Below are 20985 nucleotides of genomic sequence, written 5' to 3'. Positions count from 1 at the left end.
TGCTAGCAGTCATGCCGGATCTTTCGGTCATTAACCTCATACCCGCAGACTCTGTTATTGCCTCTTACATATCAACTTCTTAGGGGAAGGCTTTGACACATTCATTTATTCCTGTTAGCGTGATACTTCCGCTGAGGAATTGCGATATAAAGCGGCATTGTGCGGATACCAGGATAGGACCGGGTGTTCATAAAAACCGACATAATGAGATCCTGGTTTTCATTCTTCCTTCTAGCCCTGATTACCATTCTCGGAGTCACCAATGTTAATGCTGAATACACCGGAACGGATTGCAACCCCCTCAACAAGACATGCAGTGCTGATCCCGCCCTCGGAACCGAGCATACATGGCTATTCAACTCAACTCTCGACAGCGAGCTGTGGGACATGAGAACCGGTACGCTGGACTACACATCCGAAGGAGCGGACTTCAGCATCAAAACCGAAAACGCGTCGACCCTCCTAGTATCCAATTTTTACATTTTCTTCGGTGTGATGGAAGCGCACGTCAAGATGGCTAAGGGAGCCGGCATAATCAGCAGCGTCGTCCTTCAATCAGACGACCTGGACGAGATCGACTGGGAATGGGTTGGTTATAACACAAGCGGAGTGCAATCCAATTTCTTCGGCAAGGGGAACACGACCACGAGTGACCGGGGCGGATACCATGCGGTTTCAAATGCGGATACTGAGTTTCACAATTATACGTCGTACTGGGATAGAGACCGGCTTGAATGGTGGATCGACGGTGACTTGGTGCGGACAGTGAACTACTCCGAGCCGTTGACTGTGTATGGCAAAAACTATCCTCAGACACCTTGCCAGGTTAAGGTTAGCAATTGGCCGGTTGGAATCATGGGACAGTCACAAGGCAATCTTGACTGGGGTGGTGGGTTGGTTGACTGGTCCGATGTTCCGTTCACTATGACTGTGTCAAAGATTCGGGTTCAGGACTTCTCCAGTGGAAAGGAGTACAAGTACACCGGACGTACAGGGACATATGATAGCATTGAGGTTGTCAGGTGAGTTCGTTTTCGAAGTCAGTACCTCGTTGTTCAATGATTCCGGTGACTGACTCCAAATCGCAGTGGAAACTCAACCGCCATAACGCAGATCAACAAGAAACCAGCCAAGACCCTATCCCAGAAATGGGACGATCTCGGCCAGGGGGCTCATATCGGAGTGTACTGCGGTGCCGCTGTTGCTGGTGCGCTTCTCATTGGCATATTTGTATTTTATTGTTTGAAACAACGCCGGGACGGCCGCCTACAACGCGCGTTGAACGACGGTGAGTACAGCGCGGAGCTCACGACGTTGGAGGAGTCGAAGTTGAGATGGAGGCAAAGTGAATTGCGTAGCAAAGGTAGCTACCAGCCAGTTCCTTAACGGCTCTTTCGTGTACTACGTTTCAGTTATGTTTATTACTTTAATCTCTCCAGATGTCGCCTTCTTCTATATCCGTGTATGTAACATGTTCAGAACATGGTCTTATTGTCAATGACCGCTGTGTACCATATCTGTCTACATCCTCTTGGGAGTTACCACCATACAGTTTCAGGCTATTCGCTCCTAGAAACATGCTCAATGAATGCCATGGATATCAGGCACAGAGGCATGGGCATGGGGACTCCGAAAGTACCTGAACCACCGGACACTTTCATCCCCACTACGTACAGCCAGTTATGTGTACAAACTAAGGACTTTAAGAGACTCGACTAGTTCAACCTCCAAGTACACACTCTATTTCTTCGTTACTCGATGGTCTTTTCCCCAGACTACTACCTCGGGAGTGAAACTCGACCGTCGCTGTTCCATGCTACGCTGCCAAGAGTTTGCTGTTTGCCATTCGAAAATTTGATATTCTTAAAAACATCTGTGAGCTACTATTTGACAGAACCAAGGATGTGTAGATCAAATGGCGTGCGCCTCGTGTGGCGGCGGTTGGGACAGACAGAGTAATTCCAGACAGGAATCCCATTGTGATCCACGCATATCCGCTCGAATGCTCAGGTGCAAACAAAGTGAAAACAAGCCCAGAACAAAAACAAGACGAATAATTGACTTGTTAGTCAATGTTAATCCCCAGTTAAACGAAATACTAGCCATTTTCACACAAGGAAGACTGAATCAAGTTGCAACTCCATCTTGAGACTTCCATGTCCATCTCATTAGACAATGTCGGATGCATAGGCGGAGTCCTTGTAGTTGGGTTACCAGAAGAGAGTTGTCTGCATTGCAGAGGGAAGTGGAGGGAACAATCATGTCTCAGGTCGAGTCGCAACAATGCCGCCGACCACTAGAAGGGGAGGTTTTGGTTGTCCCAGCACATGGTGGTTGGGCTATTTGTGCTTCCAACAGAGAAGTGTGTGGAGATGAAAGACAATCTGACCAGAAGGGTGGAATATCATATCAGGTCTTAGCACAATTGTGAAGTAATTTCGTGCTTCAAATCGGGAAGGGTAGATATCGAAGAGTCTGACCGGAAGAAGGACCAGAAGGGCGTCATGTCGTATGAGGCCTGGAGACATTGGTGGAGTAGAGATTCAAGCTTTGTTGCCTTTTCGGTCAAGCAATCCATGAGGCCAAGTTCAACCCTTCACACACCCATTGCCTCGTCGTCCGAGAGATGGCTTGGGGCGCTGCTCACGCCTGAACTGTCACTGTCTGCCGCTGCCGCCTCTGAAGCCCGGGCGCGCACCTGCGCAGTCCAGTCCTGAATGCTGGGGGCACCACCCTCAATGACGATAGGATGTTCCTCGGCACTCTTTCCTAGGACAGTTCCAGCGTATCGAGACTCCTCGCCAGTCTTGCTGTGTTTCTTCTTCAATGCAGTGAGATAATCCTCCTTTTCAACAGCGTCGGGATCAACCATGTCACCCTCGCTGGGCACAAAGCCGGCAACACGTCGAATTTCACGGTGGACAGGGCCAGTGATCCAACCGAGGAAGGCATCTAGACCACGCATATCTTCTTCTCCCTGCCATTCCTCTTCCCATTCGCGCAATTGTGGTCGTATGGCTCCTGCGTCCTGGAGAGCTTGGTAGATGTCCTCGAGGTCGGGAACCGGATCATAAGGGTGCGCATTTGCGGCGTGTTCAGCTGCAGCCGAGGCGAGAATAACCAGATATCGCCCCGTCAGGTCCTGAATGGACTCCAAGACTGAGGGGCGTGTTGAATGGAAGCCTTGAGCACGGAGGATTTGAATGATTGGAGGGCGGAGGAGAGCGTTGTGCAGGTTTGGGCCTGACATCTTGGTATAGGACAATTTGTTGATGAGGCGAAAGCAGGGTCAATGTGTCTAAAGGAGGCAAAGTGGGTTGTGTGGTAAGTGAGACAAAAGTAAAAGAAGAGCTCGAGGTGTTTGGAGGTGTATAGCGGCCGTCTGATGCTCGATGTCCCGTATTTTCTGCCTGAATTATGCCTGGCCTCAGACCGCTTTACACACCGCTCTACTATAGATTTGAGCTATTCGCAGGCCCCTTGCAGGCTCCCATCCCCATTGGTCTGAATTCTTTCGGACATACAGTCCTCTATCCACTGACCTTGAGCCTTCTAAAGACGGGTTTGAAAGAGGAAAAGCAAGGTCAAGTAAAGATACTCAGAAAGACACTTTACACACCCGGTGAAGTCTGAAACTAGGTAAAAATCAAGCCACTGCATGTATACAAATCTTCATCTCCGTTCCAGAACTTTACAATCTTTACCGAAGAACTTTGCTCACTAAGTTCGCCAGTTATTTCCGCGGGTACTATAGACTAGAACAAGACATAACTATGTCAGGCACGTTAATGCAGCGACCATGCAAAATGGGCATCCCGACTCTATGTCGCTAGAGACCTTCGCAAAGGTGCAATGCTGGGGAATCCCAAAGCGGAGAATCCGAGAGCACTGGGAAAGGTAGACTGGTTGACTGAGCATTCCAGACAAGCCATAAGACGACTATGTATAGTTTCAAAACAGGCACCTAAGAAGATAAACCTATTCCTACTACACGAATTTCTACATTCATCCATTTATAGATGTTAAAGCCATTCTTACTGTATAAAGTCCTATGATCTCCGTATCCTGGTCAAGAACCGCATAATTCAGGCATCAACATTAAAAAGTCAGGCAGCTTGGTCGCAGATCACCTGGTCTTGCCGCGTCCCGCAAGCTCACCTCCACCATACATCCTCGTTTCTTATCTCTCACGTTCCTTCCACCTATTACCTACTCATCGTATCGACATGCCTTTAAAAATCAAATTCTCAAGGAGGCCAGACCCTCCAGCGGAAGAACCTGCGCCTGCGCCTGCGCCCACGCCCGCGCCTGTGCCCATGCCTGCACCTGCGCCCCCGGCCGAAACTCCTCAACCACCACGCAAGATCACGCTTAAGATTGCAAGAAAGTCACAAACCGAGTCCAATGAAGAGAAACCAAAGAAGAAGAAATCGACAAAGAAGCGACCGGCCGAAAGTGTTGCGCCCGAGCTCGAGCCCGAACCCGAACCCGAAACCAGCCAGCAAGTCCCCAAGCGAATAAAGCTGCTCCCATCCAAGAAGCCTGCCTTGCAGTCAATCCGAATCAAAAACAAGGGAATCGTCCCCAACCGACCAGTGGGCGTTGGTTATGACTCCGAAGCCTCAGACACCGAGAACGATCCAGCCATCGAAGAACAATTTATCCTACGAATGCTCCCAGGGGAGGATTGCGAGATCGTGAGAAAGGCAATCACCGAAAGGACCTTCAGGAATGATGTTGGGATCAAAGCCCTCACACGTGAGGGCCGGCGCTCCATCTTGAATGTTCGGGGCCGCCTATATGCGGCAGCCCTAGTGGATCTACCCTGCATCGTCGAGGGCATGAAAAGTTGGGACCGACGAGGTTGGTACAAGTCAGCAGATATCTGTCAAATGCTGTTGGTGCTGGGACGCGTCAACAGTGACCAAGAAGCGATGGAATACCCACTGCCCCCGGGCGTTGACGTACTGGATGAAAAGACACTTCAATACGCACACGGTCTCGCGCCACCCCTCCGCTGGGTTCGTAAGCGGCGATTCCGCAACCGTGTTAGCACGCGGACAATTGAACAAGTTGAAAAGGCCGTGGAAGAGCTCATGGCTCAGGACGAACATTCGATTTTCCCTCCCAAGTTCGAGTTGGTGGATAGCACATCCCTGAATCGCGTCGAGGGCTTGGTGGAATCGGGAGACTACGCGGAAGAATACGACGATGAACAAGATGCATACGGTGAAGCAGAAGAAGAGATGATGGACGACTTCGAAGACGCACTTGCCGCCGAGATGGAAGCCGCACTGGCTGCCGGGGATGATGAAGGACCGGGAGCAGGACCAGAGCAGGCAGACACTCCGTCCATGCATCCTTTCACACCAGCTGGAGGACCGACCGAACGCGGCGACACCTCTGCCGATGAGAGCAATATCTCCGACGAGGAGGAGGAAGAAGATGAGTTAGATGACGATCAAATCGAGCAGCAACAACAGCTCCAGCAACAGCGCGAGGAAGTCGCCGAGCTGGAAGCGCTCATCCGCACTGAAACCGCACAGTGGGAGAAGGTGCAGAATCACATTCTGCGCAGCAAGATGGGCCGACGTATCCAGGAACTGAAGAAGGACCTGCAACTGAAGAAGGTCTCTATGGGTATGCCAGCTGGGGACGATATCTGATCCCCCATCCTCTTCGCATCCTATGTTCAATATGGGGGGTTTTCGGCGTTACCATTTCAATAATCATACCCAGTTTGTCCGACCGAGTTCAAGTCCGGTCTCGTGTTGATACAAGCAGCATTTAGCTAGCTCCAAATACTTAATGAAAGTTATGTTCAGACCTCCCAAGAACCATAAATCACCCTTCTTCCGACAGCATCCCAAGATCAAATCCAGATCCATCACCGAGATACACTTGTATTACCTATTACCCACCACGGGGTCACCAGTAGCCTGTTTAACGGCCCCCTGCACATCCAACTTCTCATCCCGCTCCAACTTACGTCGTCGAACAGCCTCCCTCTCAGCAACATCCCCCTCCCCCTGTGGCTCAGTGGGACTCCTCCCGACCCTATCACCAAGAATCCGGTCATGCTCAACCCTCTTTGATCCCATATTCGCTGCTAGGTCATCCGCTTCCCCGAAACCGGGATGACCAGGCCCACCGGCACTCCCAACAGGACCAGCATGGGCACCAGCCTGCGCGCGCTGCATCCCCATCCCCTTACGCTGAACCGTATCCGCAATATACCCCTCAGCAGGCTGCTGCTCGACGCCATATTCTAGATCGACGTCGGGTGCATTTTGCAGTTCTTGTTCGTGCCGCTGGTGTTCTGCTCTTAGACGAGCTCGTTCGTCGTCTCTTGAAGGACGAGATTCCGCTGTGCGTTTAATTGCCCCGATTGTATCGCCGCGATGTCGGCCAGATTCGGTAGTTGCTCTTTGCTCTTGTGGTGCTCGTTGCTCTTGTGGCGTCTGTGAGACGGGGTTCGAGCCCTGGGCGTAGGCTGCTTGTTTTGGGGGTTGAGCGGGTTGGTCTTGGGTTCCCGAGGTCTGCATGGTGATTGAAGTGATGTGGATTACAATAGGCGAGAATATGATCAAGGTGTCTGGAGAGTAAACGGTTGAAGAAAGTGACAGCTGCGTATCCACCTGTGACGTCATGGTACTGAACCAATGAGAGGAGAGTGGATGTAAAACAATGCCATTGGTACTTTTGGCCTACTTCGTGCAATTGCCCTTTTAGTCCGAGTAATTTATGAGATAAATCCTCCAGGACAATTATTTATGTACTCGTATTGTTGTACTCTCGTACTGGGCATCCAATCAATAAATGCGACCCATCAAGGCTACCGATATGTCCACTTTCCCTGTCCTCGGGCCTTTCACCTTGTTCCGCACAGATCGTCGTTTCGACCCAGACTGTCGGGTCTCCCAAACCCTCGGCAACACAATATCCTCATATCCCGCCTATCCCCGTCACCACCTACTGATTATGGACTAACTCGAACTGTAATTCAACTAATCATACTAATCACCAGGTCCCGGGACTCTGTCACCCAACCCCCTAACCCACCCGTAGACTTTCGACACCGTAGGGAGCAATTAGGGGAACTTTATCCGACTCCACAGTCTCCCCACTCGCTTACTCGCGATGCTCCTCTCCCTGTTTTTCACACAGGAGCTGAGAACCCCCTGGTATATCCTCCATGGCTAAACAACTCTACTGTCTGCCTCGCGGCTCGCGGATCCTGGTGACTGGCGCGAACGGCTTCATTGGGAGTAATGTTGTCCACAGTCTGCTCGAACTAGGCTTCAAGGTTCGCGGGACTGTCCGCGCCCCGAAACCATGGCTCGATGAGATGTTCCGGGAGAGGTTCGGGAACGACTCATACGAGTCTGTTATTCTGGCTAACTTTGAGAATGTGGATACTCTGGTTGATGTGATGGATGGTATATCCGGGGTGGCGCATGTGGTATGTTTTCAGCAATGGAAATAGGTTCGAGGACGAGAGTATGTGCTAACGAGATGTTGGGATGTATAGGCATCGGATGTCAGCTTCAGCTCGAACCCGGAAGAGGTTGTGCCGTGGGTGGTGAGAGCTATTAACAATTTGCTGGAGGCTGCGTCGAGACATTGTGATATACAGCGGGTTGTCATGACCTCTTCCGCAATCACGGCGTTGTTTCCGGAGCCTAATAAGGAGGGTATTGTTGTTCATGAGGGTGAGAGACCACTTCATAGAGAAGGAAATGGAAGGACGTTGGCTGATGACAGATCTAGATTCCTGGAATGACGAGGCTATCAAGCAAGCCTATGATCCAGATGCCCCAGAGCATCTGAAGGGTTTCTTCGGTTATGCTGCTTCCAAGACCGAGGGAGAGAAGGCAGCATGGAGATGGATGGAAAAGAACAAGCCAGACTTCCAATTCAACACCGTGTTGCCGGAATTTACCGTGAGTTCCTTCTATGCTCGTGTGGCAGACCATCCAAACAGATAATGACTTTAAATAGCTCGGGAGAATCCTACACGAAGAGATCCACGGATCGACAATGGGCTGGGTCTCTGCCCTAGCCAAGGGGGATACGCGCATTTTCGAGTCATTTGTGCCGCGTAGGTGGACGCCTTAGATTGGTGTTTGATCACAACTGATGTACAAAAACAGAATACTTCTCCGATGTCGTCGATATTGCGCGTCTCCACGCAGCGGCCCTTCTCGATCCAAACACATTCTCTCGTCGACTCTTCGGCTTTGCTGCTCCTGTGAACCTCACTGATATAGTCTCAGTCGTTCGAAAGCTCCAGCCTGATAGCAAATTGATTCCAGACCCTCCCATTGATGAGGGACGTGATCTGAGTGAAGTCATCCCCGCCAAGGAAGCAGAAAGGCTCCTGCGAGAATTCTGCGGGCGAGAAGGGTGGACTTCCTTGGAGGATAGCATCGCCCAGGGACTTGATTTGTCTCGAATGCGGTGTTCGTTGTAGCTCTCATCTTTATCTAACAGACTCCCTTAATTTCGAAAGTACATACGCCTTTGTTTTTGAAGTTCCCTGAGACGAGCAATCGTCCAAATCAGGTTCCAATCTCTCATTGTACAGTTTCCAAGCCCTTTGCGCGAAGTGTTGCCTTCTCGTCGGATTTCTTCGGCCTGGAAAGTGTTAAACCTTGGTCTTAGACCTGGGACTTCTTTTTGGCATGTTGAACGCGTGCAACGCGCCTCACTGTGGACCTGGAGAGTCCGCCGTCATCGACGGCAGCAGCAATAGCAGCCCAGCTGGGTCGATCGTCCTTCCTCGCCAGCCGTGCAACGTAACGTGTAGTCTAGTCACTCACTTAGAAGGACGACCTGATCTAGGCTTTGAAGACATATCTTCGCGTTCTTGAAAACGCATTTTCGTGCGGTAAACAGTGGATCCGCGACGTGTAGGCCCTTTGCAATTTCGCCATTTTCGAGGGCTTCGATGATTGCTGCGCGTGGTCTCCTATAACCCCGGGGCTTGGAGCTGGTTTTTTTTTTTAACTTTTGTTGATTGATTAATGGCTGGTGAAGTATCGTTGATGGTTGGGAAAGACCTGATTGTCGCCTTGGGATTCGCCAAGGAATATTGCAATATTGGTTGGCAATAATTCCCTCTCCATCTTCGTACCATCCTTTTACCGCAGATCCGGCAGTTTTGAGGAAAGTCTGGGCTGGACAATCCGGTTTAAAATTGTACTATGGGAATGTCCGGTTACTGTGGTAATATGACCACTGCTCTCCCCGTAATGCCATCCTCCCTCAGTTTCTCTATCAAAGTCGGCACAGCCGAGAAATCAAAGACTTCGATCGATGGCGCTACCTTGCCAATTGCTGCTGCTTGCAGCAACTCAGTCAATTGATCTTCGGTGCCTACAGACGAGCCTATAAAGCTGAGACCTATCGTTCCGTTAGTATACGATTCTGATCGGGAAGACCACCCCAGCATCTGTCATCTTACCTCTCGCTGTGCACAGCGTAGCCGAAAGAGGAATGTCCAAGTCATTTGGCGGCAAGCCAACATTGACAACAAAACCCATGTTTCTCACCAGGTTAGGTGCCATCTTCAAAGCTTCTTTCGTCCCCGGCACAACGATAGTCGCATGTGCACCCTCTCCCGTGAACTCACGTACTCGAGCAACCACATCTTCAGACTTGTAATCGATGAAAACCTCCGCACCAGACTCCAAACTCAGCGCTCTCTTATCATCCCCACTATCAACAGCAATAACCCTCAAGTTTTTCATCCTCGCCGCAATTTGCACACCAATATGTCCCAACCCACCCCCGGACCCTGAAATAACAACAAAGTCACCAGTCTGCAGTTCATTATCAAGCCTCGACAAAGCACCAACCATCGTAAGTCCAGCACACAATAATGGCGCGGCAACTTCATCGGGCACGCCTTCCGGGATCAAGGTCAGGAACCGCGCATCAGCGATAACGTACTGCTGCAATGTTCCCGGGACATGACGACTTGTATTGAGCTGCTGCGCACAATGGTTTGGGAATCCTCTTTTGCAGACTGAGCATTTGTCGCATGCACTGTAGAGCCATTTGACGCCGACGCGATTGCCGACAAGGGATCCCGAGACTTCGGGTCCTGCTTTCACTACTACTCCTACTCCTTCGTGGCCGATGATGGGGTTATATGCGCCCCATGCTAAAACGGCGCGGAGTTCCGAGCGGCTTTTTGATGGGTGTCGAGTTAGTTTTTGGGTTGGATTAATTTTCGGATGTAAGCGCTTACCACAAACCGGTGCATGTTAACCTGACTAGAACTTCGTTTTGTCCGGGATTTGCGACGGGTATATCATTCTGAAGAGAAATTGTAGCGTTTTTCCCTGGGTTTTGTACCACGGCGGCTTGTTGTATTCTGGGTGTGGAGTGTGCCATTGATGCGGGCAGTGTCAGATGACGTTGACTTTTGTCGAGTGGGAAATCCGTGGTCAATATTTCCTATGTTTTATTACACTTTACTGCTTTTTTCGCTTGCTATAAGAAGTACGAATGCTGAAGGGTTTGGATACATTTTGATGTTCGGGTTGCCGAGGTAATTGATTGTCTTCGGTCACGATTTCGGCAAGTGGTTGACGTCTACTTCGTGCTATTCGAGTGGTTATTCTTTTAGCTATAACTCCGAAAAAGGAAGAACTATCCAGAAAGAAAGACATCTAAGTGACTCTATAAAAAGAACACACAAAAGGACACCGGATTATATTATATATAACGTCCTTGACATCGTCTTCAGGTTGATAATCGGATCGTGAAAGTCTTACGTCGTCAAGCGCAGAGGGCTGGCAACCTTTCTCTTACTCATCCGGTGAAAAGCGCATACAAAAACCATGTAAGTGACCAATTTAGACCATCCGACGCAAAACGAGTCATCACATCCACCTGGCCTTCAATTACTCCTCGAGGCTCTTGTATTACTGTTTCGCATTTCTGTCTTAACCCCTTTCAAACACGGACTGCTCTAAATCCACCGGACATTCAACAATTGCAAGTTGGCTTCTATGCCTGACTTTCACTTCCAGCTCTATGCCCAGTCACTTCGGCAAGTTCACCGGCTTTCCATTCACCACGTACGGAGTAGAGTACCCCACGGAAACCAAAGCCTTAGAGACCTGAATCCAGTCATCCTGTTTCTTGACTGCTATCAGCCACTCAGGGTCCGACATGATGTCCTTGATTGTTGCCACTTCGGGAAGTGTGTACTCGATGAAACAGTCGAAGTCAGCAACATCCCAGCTGGGTCGAAGCTGTACAAATTCCTGTTTCAGTGCGTCATTCATAGAAGGAGGTGTGACGAACTATATATCAGCGGTCAGCCACGGCTGCAGCTCACAATTCGACAATTACTCACGAGCGAGTACTCAAGGACTTTGTGTTTAGTGAAGATGGGCACTACGAGAGGGAGGTGCTCCTCGACCATCCACTTGACGAATGCCTCATGGGAGTGATGTTGATGGCGGTAGTGCGTAATTGTGAATTTTATAGGCCGGCGCTCCGGGACTTCAGACATCTTCTTGGTCTTGTGGTTGGTAACAATATTATACTTTGGAGGAGGTTCATTTCTTTACAATATGGCGCTGGAGGGTTTCATTTTTGAATCTTTGGTTCCCTGCCGGTGATATCCGGAGCCTCTAGGGGAGGCCTATTATCTGGAATCACCCTCGATTTCATATTCCAGAGCCAAACCCTAGCAAGAGAATTAGACAGGAATACGTAGCTATCATGCACTAGAGAGAAACTAGTTACAGCGCTGGACAACTAATAAAGAAGACGGTCAAAGAACGAGTCTGTTCAGTTTTACATATGTAATGGTCAGGTCATTGTCCGCGGGCCCCGGGAGCGCTTGATGCTTATTTAGCACATTCCTGACATCAAGTTTGTGACACTGATTTCTATGATACTCTTCATCCTGTAAGATAGACTCTCTCGTACGTCCTCGACAATCAATCCCGATTCTTAGGGCCCAAACTAACATCCCCGGCAGCACCTCAAGATCCCCGACATATCGTCATCTCCGGACCTTCATGTGTCGGCAAAAGCACACTGCTCTAAAAGCCTCAACACGCAAATCCTGATATGTTTTGCCTCACCGTATTCCATACGACGCCGAAGCCACGACCGGGTGAAATCAATGGTGTGAATTACTTCTTCGTCTCCCCCTCCCAGTTTTCCTCTCTTCTCGAGCAAGGTGGTTTCGTGGAACACCCATGTTTTGGTGGAAAATACTACGGCACGACAAACAAACTATTAATGAGCAGGCTAGCAAAGGACTAGTTGTGGTGCTTGATGTTGAGATACAGGGTGTTAAACAGATCAAAGCGACATAGATGCGCGGTACGTTTTATCAAACCACCGAGCTTTGAGGCTCTTGAGGCGCGTCTCAGTGTGAAGAGGATATTCAAACAAGGCTTGCCCGGGCTAAAGTCGAACTTGAATATGCCGACGCTCAGAGCAACGATAAGATCATCAACGACAATGTGGAGAATGCGTATCAAGAGCTTGGAGAGTTTCTATTTGAGCCAGCATAACATTTATCATTTATGCGTTCCTGTATTAAAATGAGCATAAATCGACAGACACTCTAAACAATCAAATATGACCATCAACGCGTCTTTAAGCCATGGCGTCGGGCGTCACGTGATGACATCATCGCATGTGATGAGGCCGAGGTCTGATTAGTATTGAAGTCCCGAGGGAGAGCCGAGATCATATTTGAAGATATCGTCTTTCCTCAACCACCCTCTTACCGCAAACACTCCATTATGACGACCCTATTCACCGTACCGATCAGCTCTACCGGAGGCTCGATCGTCTGCACAAACCCTAGCACAGCGAAGGAGCACGAGACTATCTACGTGCTTACCTTTAGTTCACCCCCGGACAACCGGCTAACACCCACTTTTATTGATGCTCTACTGCTCGCACTGGATATTGTGGAGCACCGCTACCCGAAGGGCGTTGTAGTTACAACTAGTGGAATTGCCAAGTTCTACAGCAATGGACTTGATCTGGATATTGTCGGGCAAACCGAAGGGTTCCTCGAGAACTGGCTGTGGCGCTTGTTCCGACGATTGTTGACGTACGTTTGTTTCACATGCTCGAAGATATACTCCAATTATGCATAATTTCCATCGAGAAAGAAAAGAAATACTAATAGACAGTCTAGATACCCCATGCCAACAGTGTGTTTACTCAATGGACACGCTTTTGCTGGCGGCTTCATGTTGGCCATGTACCATGACTACCGAATCATGAACCCAGATCGTGGTTTTGTCTGTATCAACGAGCTGGAATTCGGCGTCCCGCTTCAGACGCCCATGATGTCCATCTTCCGCGAGAAGCTGACGCCAGTCACTTTCCGAAGTGTTGTTCTTGAAGCTCATCGCTTTGGTGGACGCAATGCGCTCCAGGCTGGTATTGTTGATGCTGTTGGTGGAGCTGAGGAAGCGCTTGCGCTGATCCAGACGCGCAAGCTTCAGACTAAGGCCGCCACAGGTATCTACGGTACCATGAAAGAGGAAATGTATTCTCGAGTCTTAAATGGCTTGGACGATCATGCTGGAAACTTGGAGTGGCGGGAAAAGGTTGAAGATAAGAACGAGGCCGTCCGGGAAAGAGGGTTGGAGGCTGTACAACGGTTCGAGAAGGGTGGGAAAGCGAAGCTTTGAGTGTTAATCGTTCTTGGATTGTTTTGTTGATATTATACTGGAGTGTGTACATATACCTATCCTTGGTTTAACCATTTAGACCAACGACTCGGCTCTATCGTGTCGTTCCATGTATCTGAATTAGAGAAGACTAATCAGTCAACATGTAATATGGCTACTTGTTTTTGTGTGGGCGACAAGCAACGCTCTAAACTATGTACTAACAAGGCCTTAAGAAACAAACATTCAATCTTATTTGACATCTTCCATGTTGTAGTTATTCATAGCTCAAATAAAACAGGGGCAGACGGGTCCGAAGCTCCTAGGGCAGTTTAACCCATGGGGCATTCGGCGCCAAACGGCCTTCGCAATCCTATCGCAATAACGAACCTTTGCTCCCCGCCCTTTCTGTCTCTGGATTTGTTTCTTTGTATGGTTACAAAGAGATCCCGGTCATACCATGCTCGAAAGCCTCGGTGCATTGTCGGGGGCTTTTTAGTGCCTGTCATTTTGCTTGGCTTCGCGGCTTGTATCTGGTGGTATTTATAGTATACAATATACCACACTCTTTACGGCGAGGCTGGGGGTTATAGAAGGTAGCGTACGGACTACTAGAATTATCTAGTATACCTAGAAGGGCCCCGCGGTTATCGAGGATCTCCTAAAGTATCGAGATATTAACTTTGTAATACGCTCGAATCAGGTAGTTGAAGTGGCTATCGGTGCAACCTGGTGATGCGCTTAAGCCAGGCCTCGAAATGTCGTGATATCAAAGGGAACACAGTTACGCTGCTGGACTCCTCCAATAAAGTGTCTGCATCGTCCCCTTTGAACACGTACTGGACGGCGTTGCGTCCATCGCTAGTCTTCAGAACCATTTGCTCCGTGATTTCATCTGGAGATCGCATGCTGCCAATTCCAACGTTTGGCTTGCGACAAATGGTTCCAATAACAAGCTTAGCAACCAATACCCGTTGGCCGCGTCAGCTTTGAAGAACACTTTCCATTTCGACTGTCCGACCATGTTGAGGATTGGTTCGATCCTCTTCATGGGATAACTCATTTTGACCGTAACAGAGTTGAGAGGAATATACTGATGAACCATCCGAAGACGAACCGGGGGAGGACGATTTCCGGATTTCCGAATTTTGGATAGAGGTGGGGATGCGCGGCAGCGCTCTCCCCGTTTCGCTTTGGTCGAATCCGTGATCGTCTTCAAAGTGTGCCCTGGATTCTGTGTATATATATCACTTCGGCGATCATCGACGACCATCAGTGCCCAATGGCGATCGTCGCTGTAGCCAAGCAACTGGCAAGCGAGCTTCTTGGTTTGACTTTCAATTCTCCTCTCCCATTTCTGCAGCCTTCAACTTTCTATAGCATTCGGTAAGCCAGGTTTCCATAACGTTCTCCAGCTTACTCCGCGTGTCTGACCAAGCCACTTCTACAACGAGTGTTGGCCGTCTTGTATCTCACCGGCAATGATGATGTCGTCGGCGGATTGATCTCAATCCCTTTCCGGGAGGCAGTTTGATGCTGTATTTAACGTCTTACTAAGACACTGCTCGTTTCAGCGATCGCAAGACTCGTGTACGTTAATTCGAGATTCCGCTTGACTTTTGAACTCCTGAGTGCTTTCGTTAGCTAGATCGACAGAGGCGATGCTCGGGACGGTAGAGGGAGACCGACATGGAGGATTGAAACGACGGCGTTTGCGATGGGCGACACGGGTAATGATCTCTCCGACTCTCTCTTGGAAGCGCTCTTGGACTCTGTGTTCGTCGCCGACATGTAAATGCTCTGTATTCTGCACATATGGGACAGCTGTGTTCCTCCAACGTCGACGGTCAAAAGCCCGGCGTATATCGGGTTCGAACCCATTCCATAAGCCGAGCTTGTCGACGAAGTGGTACGATAGATCGCAGAACTTTGAGTTATAGATAGGCCCTTTTCGAGGGGAGAGGCGTTCTTTGATAATTTGAGGTGCGGTTTGATTAGCGCTTCTTCAGGTCGCTTTCTGGGTAGCGATATGTGATGGATAAGCCAACTGAGTGCTAGGACTAAGTGAAGTTAAAGTGAAGTTAAAGTAAAGTTAGAGATGCTCGAAAAGCCGTGATAGCAAGTAGAAAGTTTAGGTACCTTTAGGACTCGGTAGGTGAAGCTGTGGGTAGATGAAGACGGAGACTACCTCTAACGGGCATTCCGCCTGTCGAATCAAGCGGAAATTTCCCATCCTCTCCAACTGTCGAAGACATAGTTTCAAGCACTGATGGCTGTCTTGTGAGGTCCACTGGGCATTTCTTTTGCCCCTCAATTTCGACTTTTTGAATGAGGATGTCCCACACCATGTTCTCAGCTCTGATTCTTCAATGATAAATGAGTGGGTAGCTTCGTTGAATGGTGAACAAGATGTCCGTGTAGGTAGTAGGTTGACGGGTGCGTTAAAGAGCCACTGAGATAATGTACGTTGTGTGTATCAAAGGAGAAGAATTCTTTTATATCCGGTATTTTCTTCTTACAGAGACTTTATAATCCACAATCAATCTATATATAACTATAACAACACCTAGGCACTTCAAAGGTTTCTTCATTCCTCCTTCATCGCTCTTACTTCTTTTAGGGAACTTTGTTCTTCTCTTTGAATCGAAATAGAGCCTCCATCAAAGCGAAGGCGATGCATTCAGGGGTGAGTCCCCGTGACCAAGCCCCAAGCATAGCGCTGCCTCTTCCACTTCAATACTACCTACCCATTGCGGTGAAGGCCACCGGTTTCTCTCCTTCGATCACTGAAACATCCGACAGCTCAATCACCGAAGAGGGTGTTGCCTTCACTAGTGACACCTTCAAGGCCCTTCTTGAGATGTTCCTCAGGGTCTGGTACCTCATTATTGACGAGAAGTCTATGGTTGGCCTTGATATGCAATTTTGGGTCGAGCAGCGGTGCCGTGAGATCTTCCCGAGCTTTTGAAAGCATTAATTCGGCCCGATTTAAGTGTCCTTGAGGGAAGATTTTCTAACTGCTTCCCGTCTTGTAGATACCATTTCTTTCGACTATTCCAGCGCCGAATCTCCGCAATCTACAGGCAAAGGCCTTTTATACGACCTTGACCGAATCATTAGTTGGGCCCCATGGCCGACGCTGAGACCAGCATCAAAGCGCATCCATGGCCGTCCATACACAAACAGCCCAAAAACAAAGCCTGGGCATAAAGATAATGACGGGCATCGGGAGCTCTCCTTGTAGTGGGAGAACTGAATGCAAGCGAGCAGGGTAGCCTGCATCAGATACTGGGTAAGATCCATGACCTACTTATTGGCGTATAGCCATTGTGTGAGTCGGAAGCTTTGTGCTAATGTAAAATATGTCAATATAGAGGAGGTGGCCTGGTACATGAAAGACCTGAACATTCTGTGGCCGACATCAACCAGGCAACTTTCAGTTCGGTGCTGATTAAGCGACCGTGGCACCGTGGACTTTGTTTTTGCGATAGGTCCAGGTTGGAGGAATACGGAGTATGGAGTTCTCGATTCTTTCTTTCACCGGGATTTGTACGATGGGAATGGACATGGAGGCTTTCGTCCACGTAAGGCCTCCAATTCATGTAAACCCTACAGAACTTCAACCAATTGGCGATCTGCCTGCAAAGCGATTGATGTAGGCATCTACCGGTCAGCAATACCTATATGGTACGTCTTTTGAGCCTTGGAGTTCTCTTGCTTCTTTATCACATCTCTCTCACAATGGACTTCAGGGGGTTTCAGATCGTCCCAATTGTTTGAAATTGCCTTTTATTTCAAACGCTGGGCTCTTCTTCCAAGAAGTCAACCTTGAAAGCAAACAGAATCCCACAAGCGAAACGCAGGGGGTCCAGAAGAAGAAGAAGCCAGCCAAGATGCCGGCGGCCCCGGCCCCTAAGGAGGACGCCCAACCCGCGCCGAGGAAGTCAAAGACCATGACCCGCTTCTCAGCGAACGAGAAGGAGCAGATGAAGACTGGGAGCCGAACGGCCTACGTGGCACTGCCGAAGAACCTGAAGGCCAGGCGTGCGACCAAGCCTTCGGTCTCCCACTTAGACTGAGCGTCCATCCACTTCTCCTATCCAAAACAGTTCTTCCTTTTCTACCTTTCTTCATACCTTCGTGCACCTTCATCTCCACTTATCCTCACCTTCAGTCATCTTTACCTCCCCCCATCTTAACCCTGATTGATCTCAGCTAACATTACCACGCCATCTCACCACTACTCACAAAGAGGGACAAACATCACGATGCCCCGCTCCCTCCGAGATTTTGACCCTTCAACTCTCCAAGGACCTTAACCCTTGTACAACTAGCAGCGTGCTAAATATACAGTCAACGCCGCCCCGGCCACTACCAGTCCCAAGCTTCCTCTCAGCAAGAGCGTCTTGACCTCAAAGACTGCTACTCCATCCAGTGCTCCCAAATTAAGCTACCCATTCTAATTCATACATATCCGGTCCGTTACGGAGCTTGACAACCTAGGTTGACTGAGAGCAGCCGCCTATTAACGCGACCGTCGAAACGGTGTTCTCCTAGAATGCAAGCCCGACGAACTCGCCACCAGGAAACGGGCCAGGGAGAATGCGCAGCATCTCACCGATGCTGCTGTTGCTAAGAGGCCAAAGTCCGACAGGCCATGAACATGGCCTTGCTCAAGCAAACCGAGGCCTCGGATTCTCCCGACGTCGAGACGAACATGAAGTATGTCCAGCAGGGCCATGTGCGCTAAGAAAGCGTTCTTAGGGATGGCGGCCATGATACCGGGCACCAAAATGCCGTGGGGATCAAGCAGCGGCAATGTCCTTATCCTCAGATAGATCATCTATCATATCGGCTTCCTTGGCAGCGGAATCCGGGTCAAGCACCAACAACACCTATTCAAGAACGACAACTAAACAAAGAATGAAAGATGCCATGCTCGACCTCCACAGCAAGACATAAAAACTATCCTTCACCCAGCTGAAGGCCTATATTGAAAACCTTACATCAATGTTTGAAGAAGGCCAATTTGAGCAACCAACGATCGCAATCTCTTCCCTGAATATCGGCGACGTCTAAGTTTTACTCAAGCTCACTCATTCATTGGACAACCTTGAGTCTATAATAGAACTCCGGTTGAACTGTCCCCCGTCTGCGGTACGGCAATGAAGAGGATGTGGCTATCAGTGTTGTTATGGTTGAAACGAAGGGAGTTGAATCTGTGACAAGCGGGGTCTCTCAAACTCTCGGCTACATAGGTTACGTTCACAGACGTCGAAAAGACCTCTAGAAGAAAGATGCAACTGTGTATGGTGTTGTGTCTGATGGCCAGTGTTAGTGGTTCTTAAAGATTAACAATGACTCGGAGGTGAGTAAATTATCCATGAAATCATACATGTTCTAACTTGAATAGTGGTCAGAGTATATCATTACTGCTCGCCACGGAAATTATCAGGAGGTGGTAGGCATATTTACGCAATCGCAGTAACATGCTGCGATTCCTACCCTACTTTTTTTTCCTCTCCGACATGGTGAGAGAGTCCCTTGCTGAGGATTGGGCGTCAATTCTCATCGACGCCCATTGATCCCATTGATTCCCATCATGTCTAATCGACGAAGTTTGCAATATTAAAGGCACGCTAACCATAAGTAGGAAGGAAAAAATGAGTCGTCAAGAGGGCTATCTTGCCTTTATGGCCAATTTTGGAAAGGTACCAGATTCTTATCCCCACCAGGGCTCAATCAAGCTGTTACTAATTAAGGGCGTACGATCTAAAGCGGCAGTGAAAAAGCCAATGCACCTCGCATCCATCCTCCTCTAACGACGGGCCCTTCGCAACCACCACAAATCCGACCAGCTTCCCTGGCCGCCCAGTTTGTGGAGTGACTCAAGGACACGATTTCCTTTGCTGTTTTTCAGACTGCTGATAATAGCATCACAATTCGAAGTCATTCGTGATCAGTTTGTAGATCTTCTTAGACAAAGTAAGGGCTCGTCAATGTGATGTACGTAAGAGGCCCTTGTTCATGTAGACCTCATACAAAGCTGCCCAGATGGCCAGTGGTCTATGTGTATACACCAGGCCTGGATTGGTACTTTTATAGATGCCATGTGGGGAATGCCGATCAAAGACCCGCTTGGCAACCTTGGAAGCATCCCGGTAGTTTCTATATTGTATGCATATCAGCATTAGACAGTTCCAAATCAGGCTATATCTTTGGAAATACTGGTATTTTTGAAGGAAAGGGTCTCGCGCATCATCGCTCTGTGGTTGTGGAAGCTGGCCGATCAAGCATTTTGTCGAAGTAATGCAAACCCTTGACTGTTTCTCCTGGTGACTATTCTATCAGCGCGGATTTTGGCTTTTTGGTCAAGTAAGTATTACAGAAGACGAGCAAGCTAACCTACGTGTTCTTCGCGATACCGAACACGAATTGCGGAGCCCCACTTGGGTTTGGCGTGGTGGACTTCAACCTGTGAGTCAGTATTATGAGGCTGACGGCTTGGTCTGTTCCAAAAAAGAAATATATTTCTCTAGACTCTTCGAAGTCGAAGTCCAGTTTCCCACGCTTACTGCAAGATCTCGCTATATCACGCACGATTCCTCTCCCTGCACGTCAATATTTGTATTCATCTCCAATACGAATATCCACGGCTCTTCAACACTTGTCCACCCTCCAACAATGACCTCAACTACCTACAGGGCCATCCGAGCCAAACAAACGCCAACTACAGTCACTGTGTATCAAGCCTATCCCGCTGAGATAGCTGACCCAGCACTGGAAGCCCACACCTTCGTCCCACCATTCTCACGAGATAGAATGACATGGATCAAACCCTCATTCTTATGGATGGCATACCGATCAGGCTGGGCAACAAAACCCCGTCAGGAACGTGTCCTAGCAATAGAGATTACCCGCGAGGGATTCGAATGGGCATTGCGGAATTGCTGCTTGAGCCACTATTCGCCTAGCGAGAAGACAAGCCAGGAGGAATGGCGGAAGAAATTGCGTGCCAGTCCAGTTCGCGTCCAGTGGGATCCCGAGCGGGATCTTTCGCTGCGGTCAGTCAATACGTATCTGTGGTACTCGTGGCAGCGTTTACTGCGTATTGACATTTTTGATCCAAGCACTCTGCGCCAGGCTCTAAAGAGGAATTCTCGGTTCACGCCCACTGGTGGACAAAGATGAGTCACGACAAGTTTAGAACTTGGAAGGCATGGGTATATGAGGTATCTTTCCTTTCTTCGTCTTTTTAACCAAAAAAGCGCGCAAAACACAGCGCCAACCCAAGACAACACTAGGTAGTCATGAAGAT

General features: G+C 49.1%; 14 protein-coding genes across 14 annotated transcripts; 9 read left to right on the top strand and 5 right to left on the bottom strand.

The window, feature by feature from the left end:
- Nucleotides 1-204: 204 nt before the first annotated feature.
- N7525_002336 (glycoside hydrolase family 16 protein) lies at nt 205-1386 on the top strand (the record flags this gene model as incomplete). Its single annotated transcript, XM_002556963.2, has 2 exons — nt 205-1022; nt 1089-1386. The coding sequence occupies 2 exons, from the start codon at nt 205-207 to the stop codon at nt 1384-1386; spliced, it is 1116 nt and encodes a 371-aa protein (XP_002557009.2).
- Nucleotides 1387-2596: 1210 nt separating this feature from the next.
- N7525_002335 (Bromodomain associated domain protein) lies at nt 2597-3250 on the bottom strand (the record flags this gene model as incomplete). The annotated part of the gene is made up of 1 exon (XM_002556964.1): nt 2597-3250. One exon carries the CDS (start codon nt 3248-3250, stop codon nt 2597-2599), a length of 654 nt encoding a protein of 217 aa, XP_002557010.1.
- Nucleotides 3251-4226: 976 nt separating this feature from the next.
- On the top strand, nt 4227-5666 carry N7525_002334 (transcription initiation factor TFIID subunit 7 family protein; the record flags this gene model as incomplete). Its single annotated transcript, XM_002556965.2, has 1 exon — nt 4227-5666. The coding sequence occupies one exon, from the start codon at nt 4227-4229 to the stop codon at nt 5664-5666; it is 1440 nt and encodes a 479-aa protein (XP_002557011.2).
- Nucleotides 5667-5906: 240 nt separating this feature from the next.
- On the bottom strand, nt 5907-6545 carry N7525_002333 (uncharacterized protein; the record flags this gene model as incomplete). The annotated part of the gene is made up of 1 exon (XM_002556966.1): nt 5907-6545. The coding sequence occupies one exon, from the start codon at nt 6543-6545 to the stop codon at nt 5907-5909; it is 639 nt and encodes a 212-aa protein (XP_002557012.1).
- A 650-nt stretch (nt 6546-7195) lies between these two features.
- N7525_002332 (NAD-dependent epimerase/dehydratase) lies at nt 7196-8473 on the top strand (the record flags this gene model as incomplete). Its single annotated transcript, XM_061212272.1, has 5 exons — nt 7196-7462; nt 7532-7712; nt 7771-7943; nt 8002-8101; nt 8154-8473. 5 exons carry the CDS (start codon nt 7196-7198, stop codon nt 8471-8473), a joined length of 1041 nt encoding a protein of 346 aa, XP_061071498.1.
- A 747-nt stretch (nt 8474-9220) lies between these two features.
- N7525_002331 (zinc-dependent alcohol dehydrogenase) lies at nt 9221-10401 on the bottom strand (the record flags this gene model as incomplete). Its single annotated transcript, XM_002556967.1, has 3 exons — nt 9221-9405; nt 9467-10194; nt 10256-10401. 3 exons carry the CDS (start codon nt 10399-10401, stop codon nt 9221-9223), a joined length of 1059 nt encoding a protein of 352 aa, XP_002557013.1.
- Nucleotides 10402-11054: 653 nt separating this feature from the next.
- N7525_002330 (EthD domain-containing protein) lies at nt 11055-11530 on the bottom strand (the record flags this gene model as incomplete). Its single annotated transcript, XM_002556968.2, has 2 exons — nt 11055-11318; nt 11372-11530. The coding sequence occupies 2 exons, from the start codon at nt 11528-11530 to the stop codon at nt 11055-11057; spliced, it is 423 nt and encodes a 140-aa protein (XP_002557014.2).
- A 1252-nt stretch (nt 11531-12782) lies between these two features.
- On the top strand, nt 12783-13688 carry N7525_002329 (enoyl-CoA hydratase/isomerase family protein; the record flags this gene model as incomplete). The annotated part of the gene is made up of 2 exons (XM_002556970.2): nt 12783-13099; nt 13187-13688. The coding sequence occupies 2 exons, from the start codon at nt 12783-12785 to the stop codon at nt 13686-13688; spliced, it is 819 nt and encodes a 272-aa protein (XP_002557016.2).
- Nucleotides 13689-14383: 695 nt separating this feature from the next.
- N7525_002328 (uncharacterized protein) lies at nt 14384-14575 on the bottom strand (the record flags this gene model as incomplete). The annotated part of the gene is made up of 1 exon (XM_061212271.1): nt 14384-14575. The coding sequence occupies one exon, from the start codon at nt 14573-14575 to the stop codon at nt 14384-14386; it is 192 nt and encodes a 63-aa protein (XP_061071497.1).
- A 374-nt stretch (nt 14576-14949) lies between these two features.
- N7525_002327 (uncharacterized protein) lies at nt 14950-15462 on the top strand (the record flags this gene model as incomplete). The annotated part of the gene is made up of 3 exons (XM_061212270.1): nt 14950-15053; nt 15242-15257; nt 15316-15462. 3 exons carry the CDS (start codon nt 14950-14952, stop codon nt 15460-15462), a joined length of 267 nt encoding a protein of 88 aa, XP_061071496.1.
- Nucleotides 15463-16341: 879 nt separating this feature from the next.
- N7525_002326 (uncharacterized protein) lies at nt 16342-16635 on the top strand (the record flags this gene model as incomplete). The annotated part of the gene is made up of 1 exon (XM_061212269.1): nt 16342-16635. The coding sequence occupies one exon, from the start codon at nt 16342-16344 to the stop codon at nt 16633-16635; it is 294 nt and encodes a 97-aa protein (XP_061071495.1).
- Nucleotides 16636-17351: 716 nt separating this feature from the next.
- Nucleotides 17352-17746, top strand: N7525_002325 (uncharacterized protein; the record flags this gene model as incomplete). The annotated part of the gene is made up of 2 exons (XM_061212268.1): nt 17352-17354; nt 17420-17746. The coding sequence occupies 2 exons, from the start codon at nt 17352-17354 to the stop codon at nt 17744-17746; spliced, it is 330 nt and encodes a 109-aa protein (XP_061071494.1).
- A 1115-nt stretch (nt 17747-18861) lies between these two features.
- On the top strand, nt 18862-19155 carry N7525_002324 (uncharacterized protein; the record flags this gene model as incomplete). Its single annotated transcript, XM_061212267.1, is given in 3 exon segments — nt 18862-18925; nt 18939-19000; nt 19081-19155. 3 exon segments carry the CDS (start codon nt 18862-18864, stop codon nt 19153-19155), a joined length of 201 nt encoding a protein of 66 aa, XP_061071493.1.
- A 1196-nt stretch (nt 19156-20351) lies between these two features.
- N7525_002323 (DUF4291 domain-containing protein) lies at nt 20352-20858 on the top strand (the record flags this gene model as incomplete). The annotated part of the gene is made up of 1 exon (XM_002556975.2): nt 20352-20858. One exon carries the CDS (start codon nt 20352-20354, stop codon nt 20856-20858), a length of 507 nt encoding a protein of 168 aa, XP_002557021.2.
- Nucleotides 20859-20985: the final 127 nt, after the last annotated feature.

Source organism: Penicillium rubens (genome assembly GCF_028828025.1).
Source record: "Penicillium rubens strain IBT 27055 chromosome Unknown utg000001l_segment0_segment0, whole genome shotgun sequence".
Lineage (NCBI taxonomy): Eukaryota > Fungi > Ascomycota > Eurotiomycetes > Eurotiales > Aspergillaceae > Penicillium > Penicillium rubens.
The sequence above is the reverse complement of the archived record's forward strand: the minus strand, read 5'-3'. Positions and strand labels throughout refer to the sequence as shown.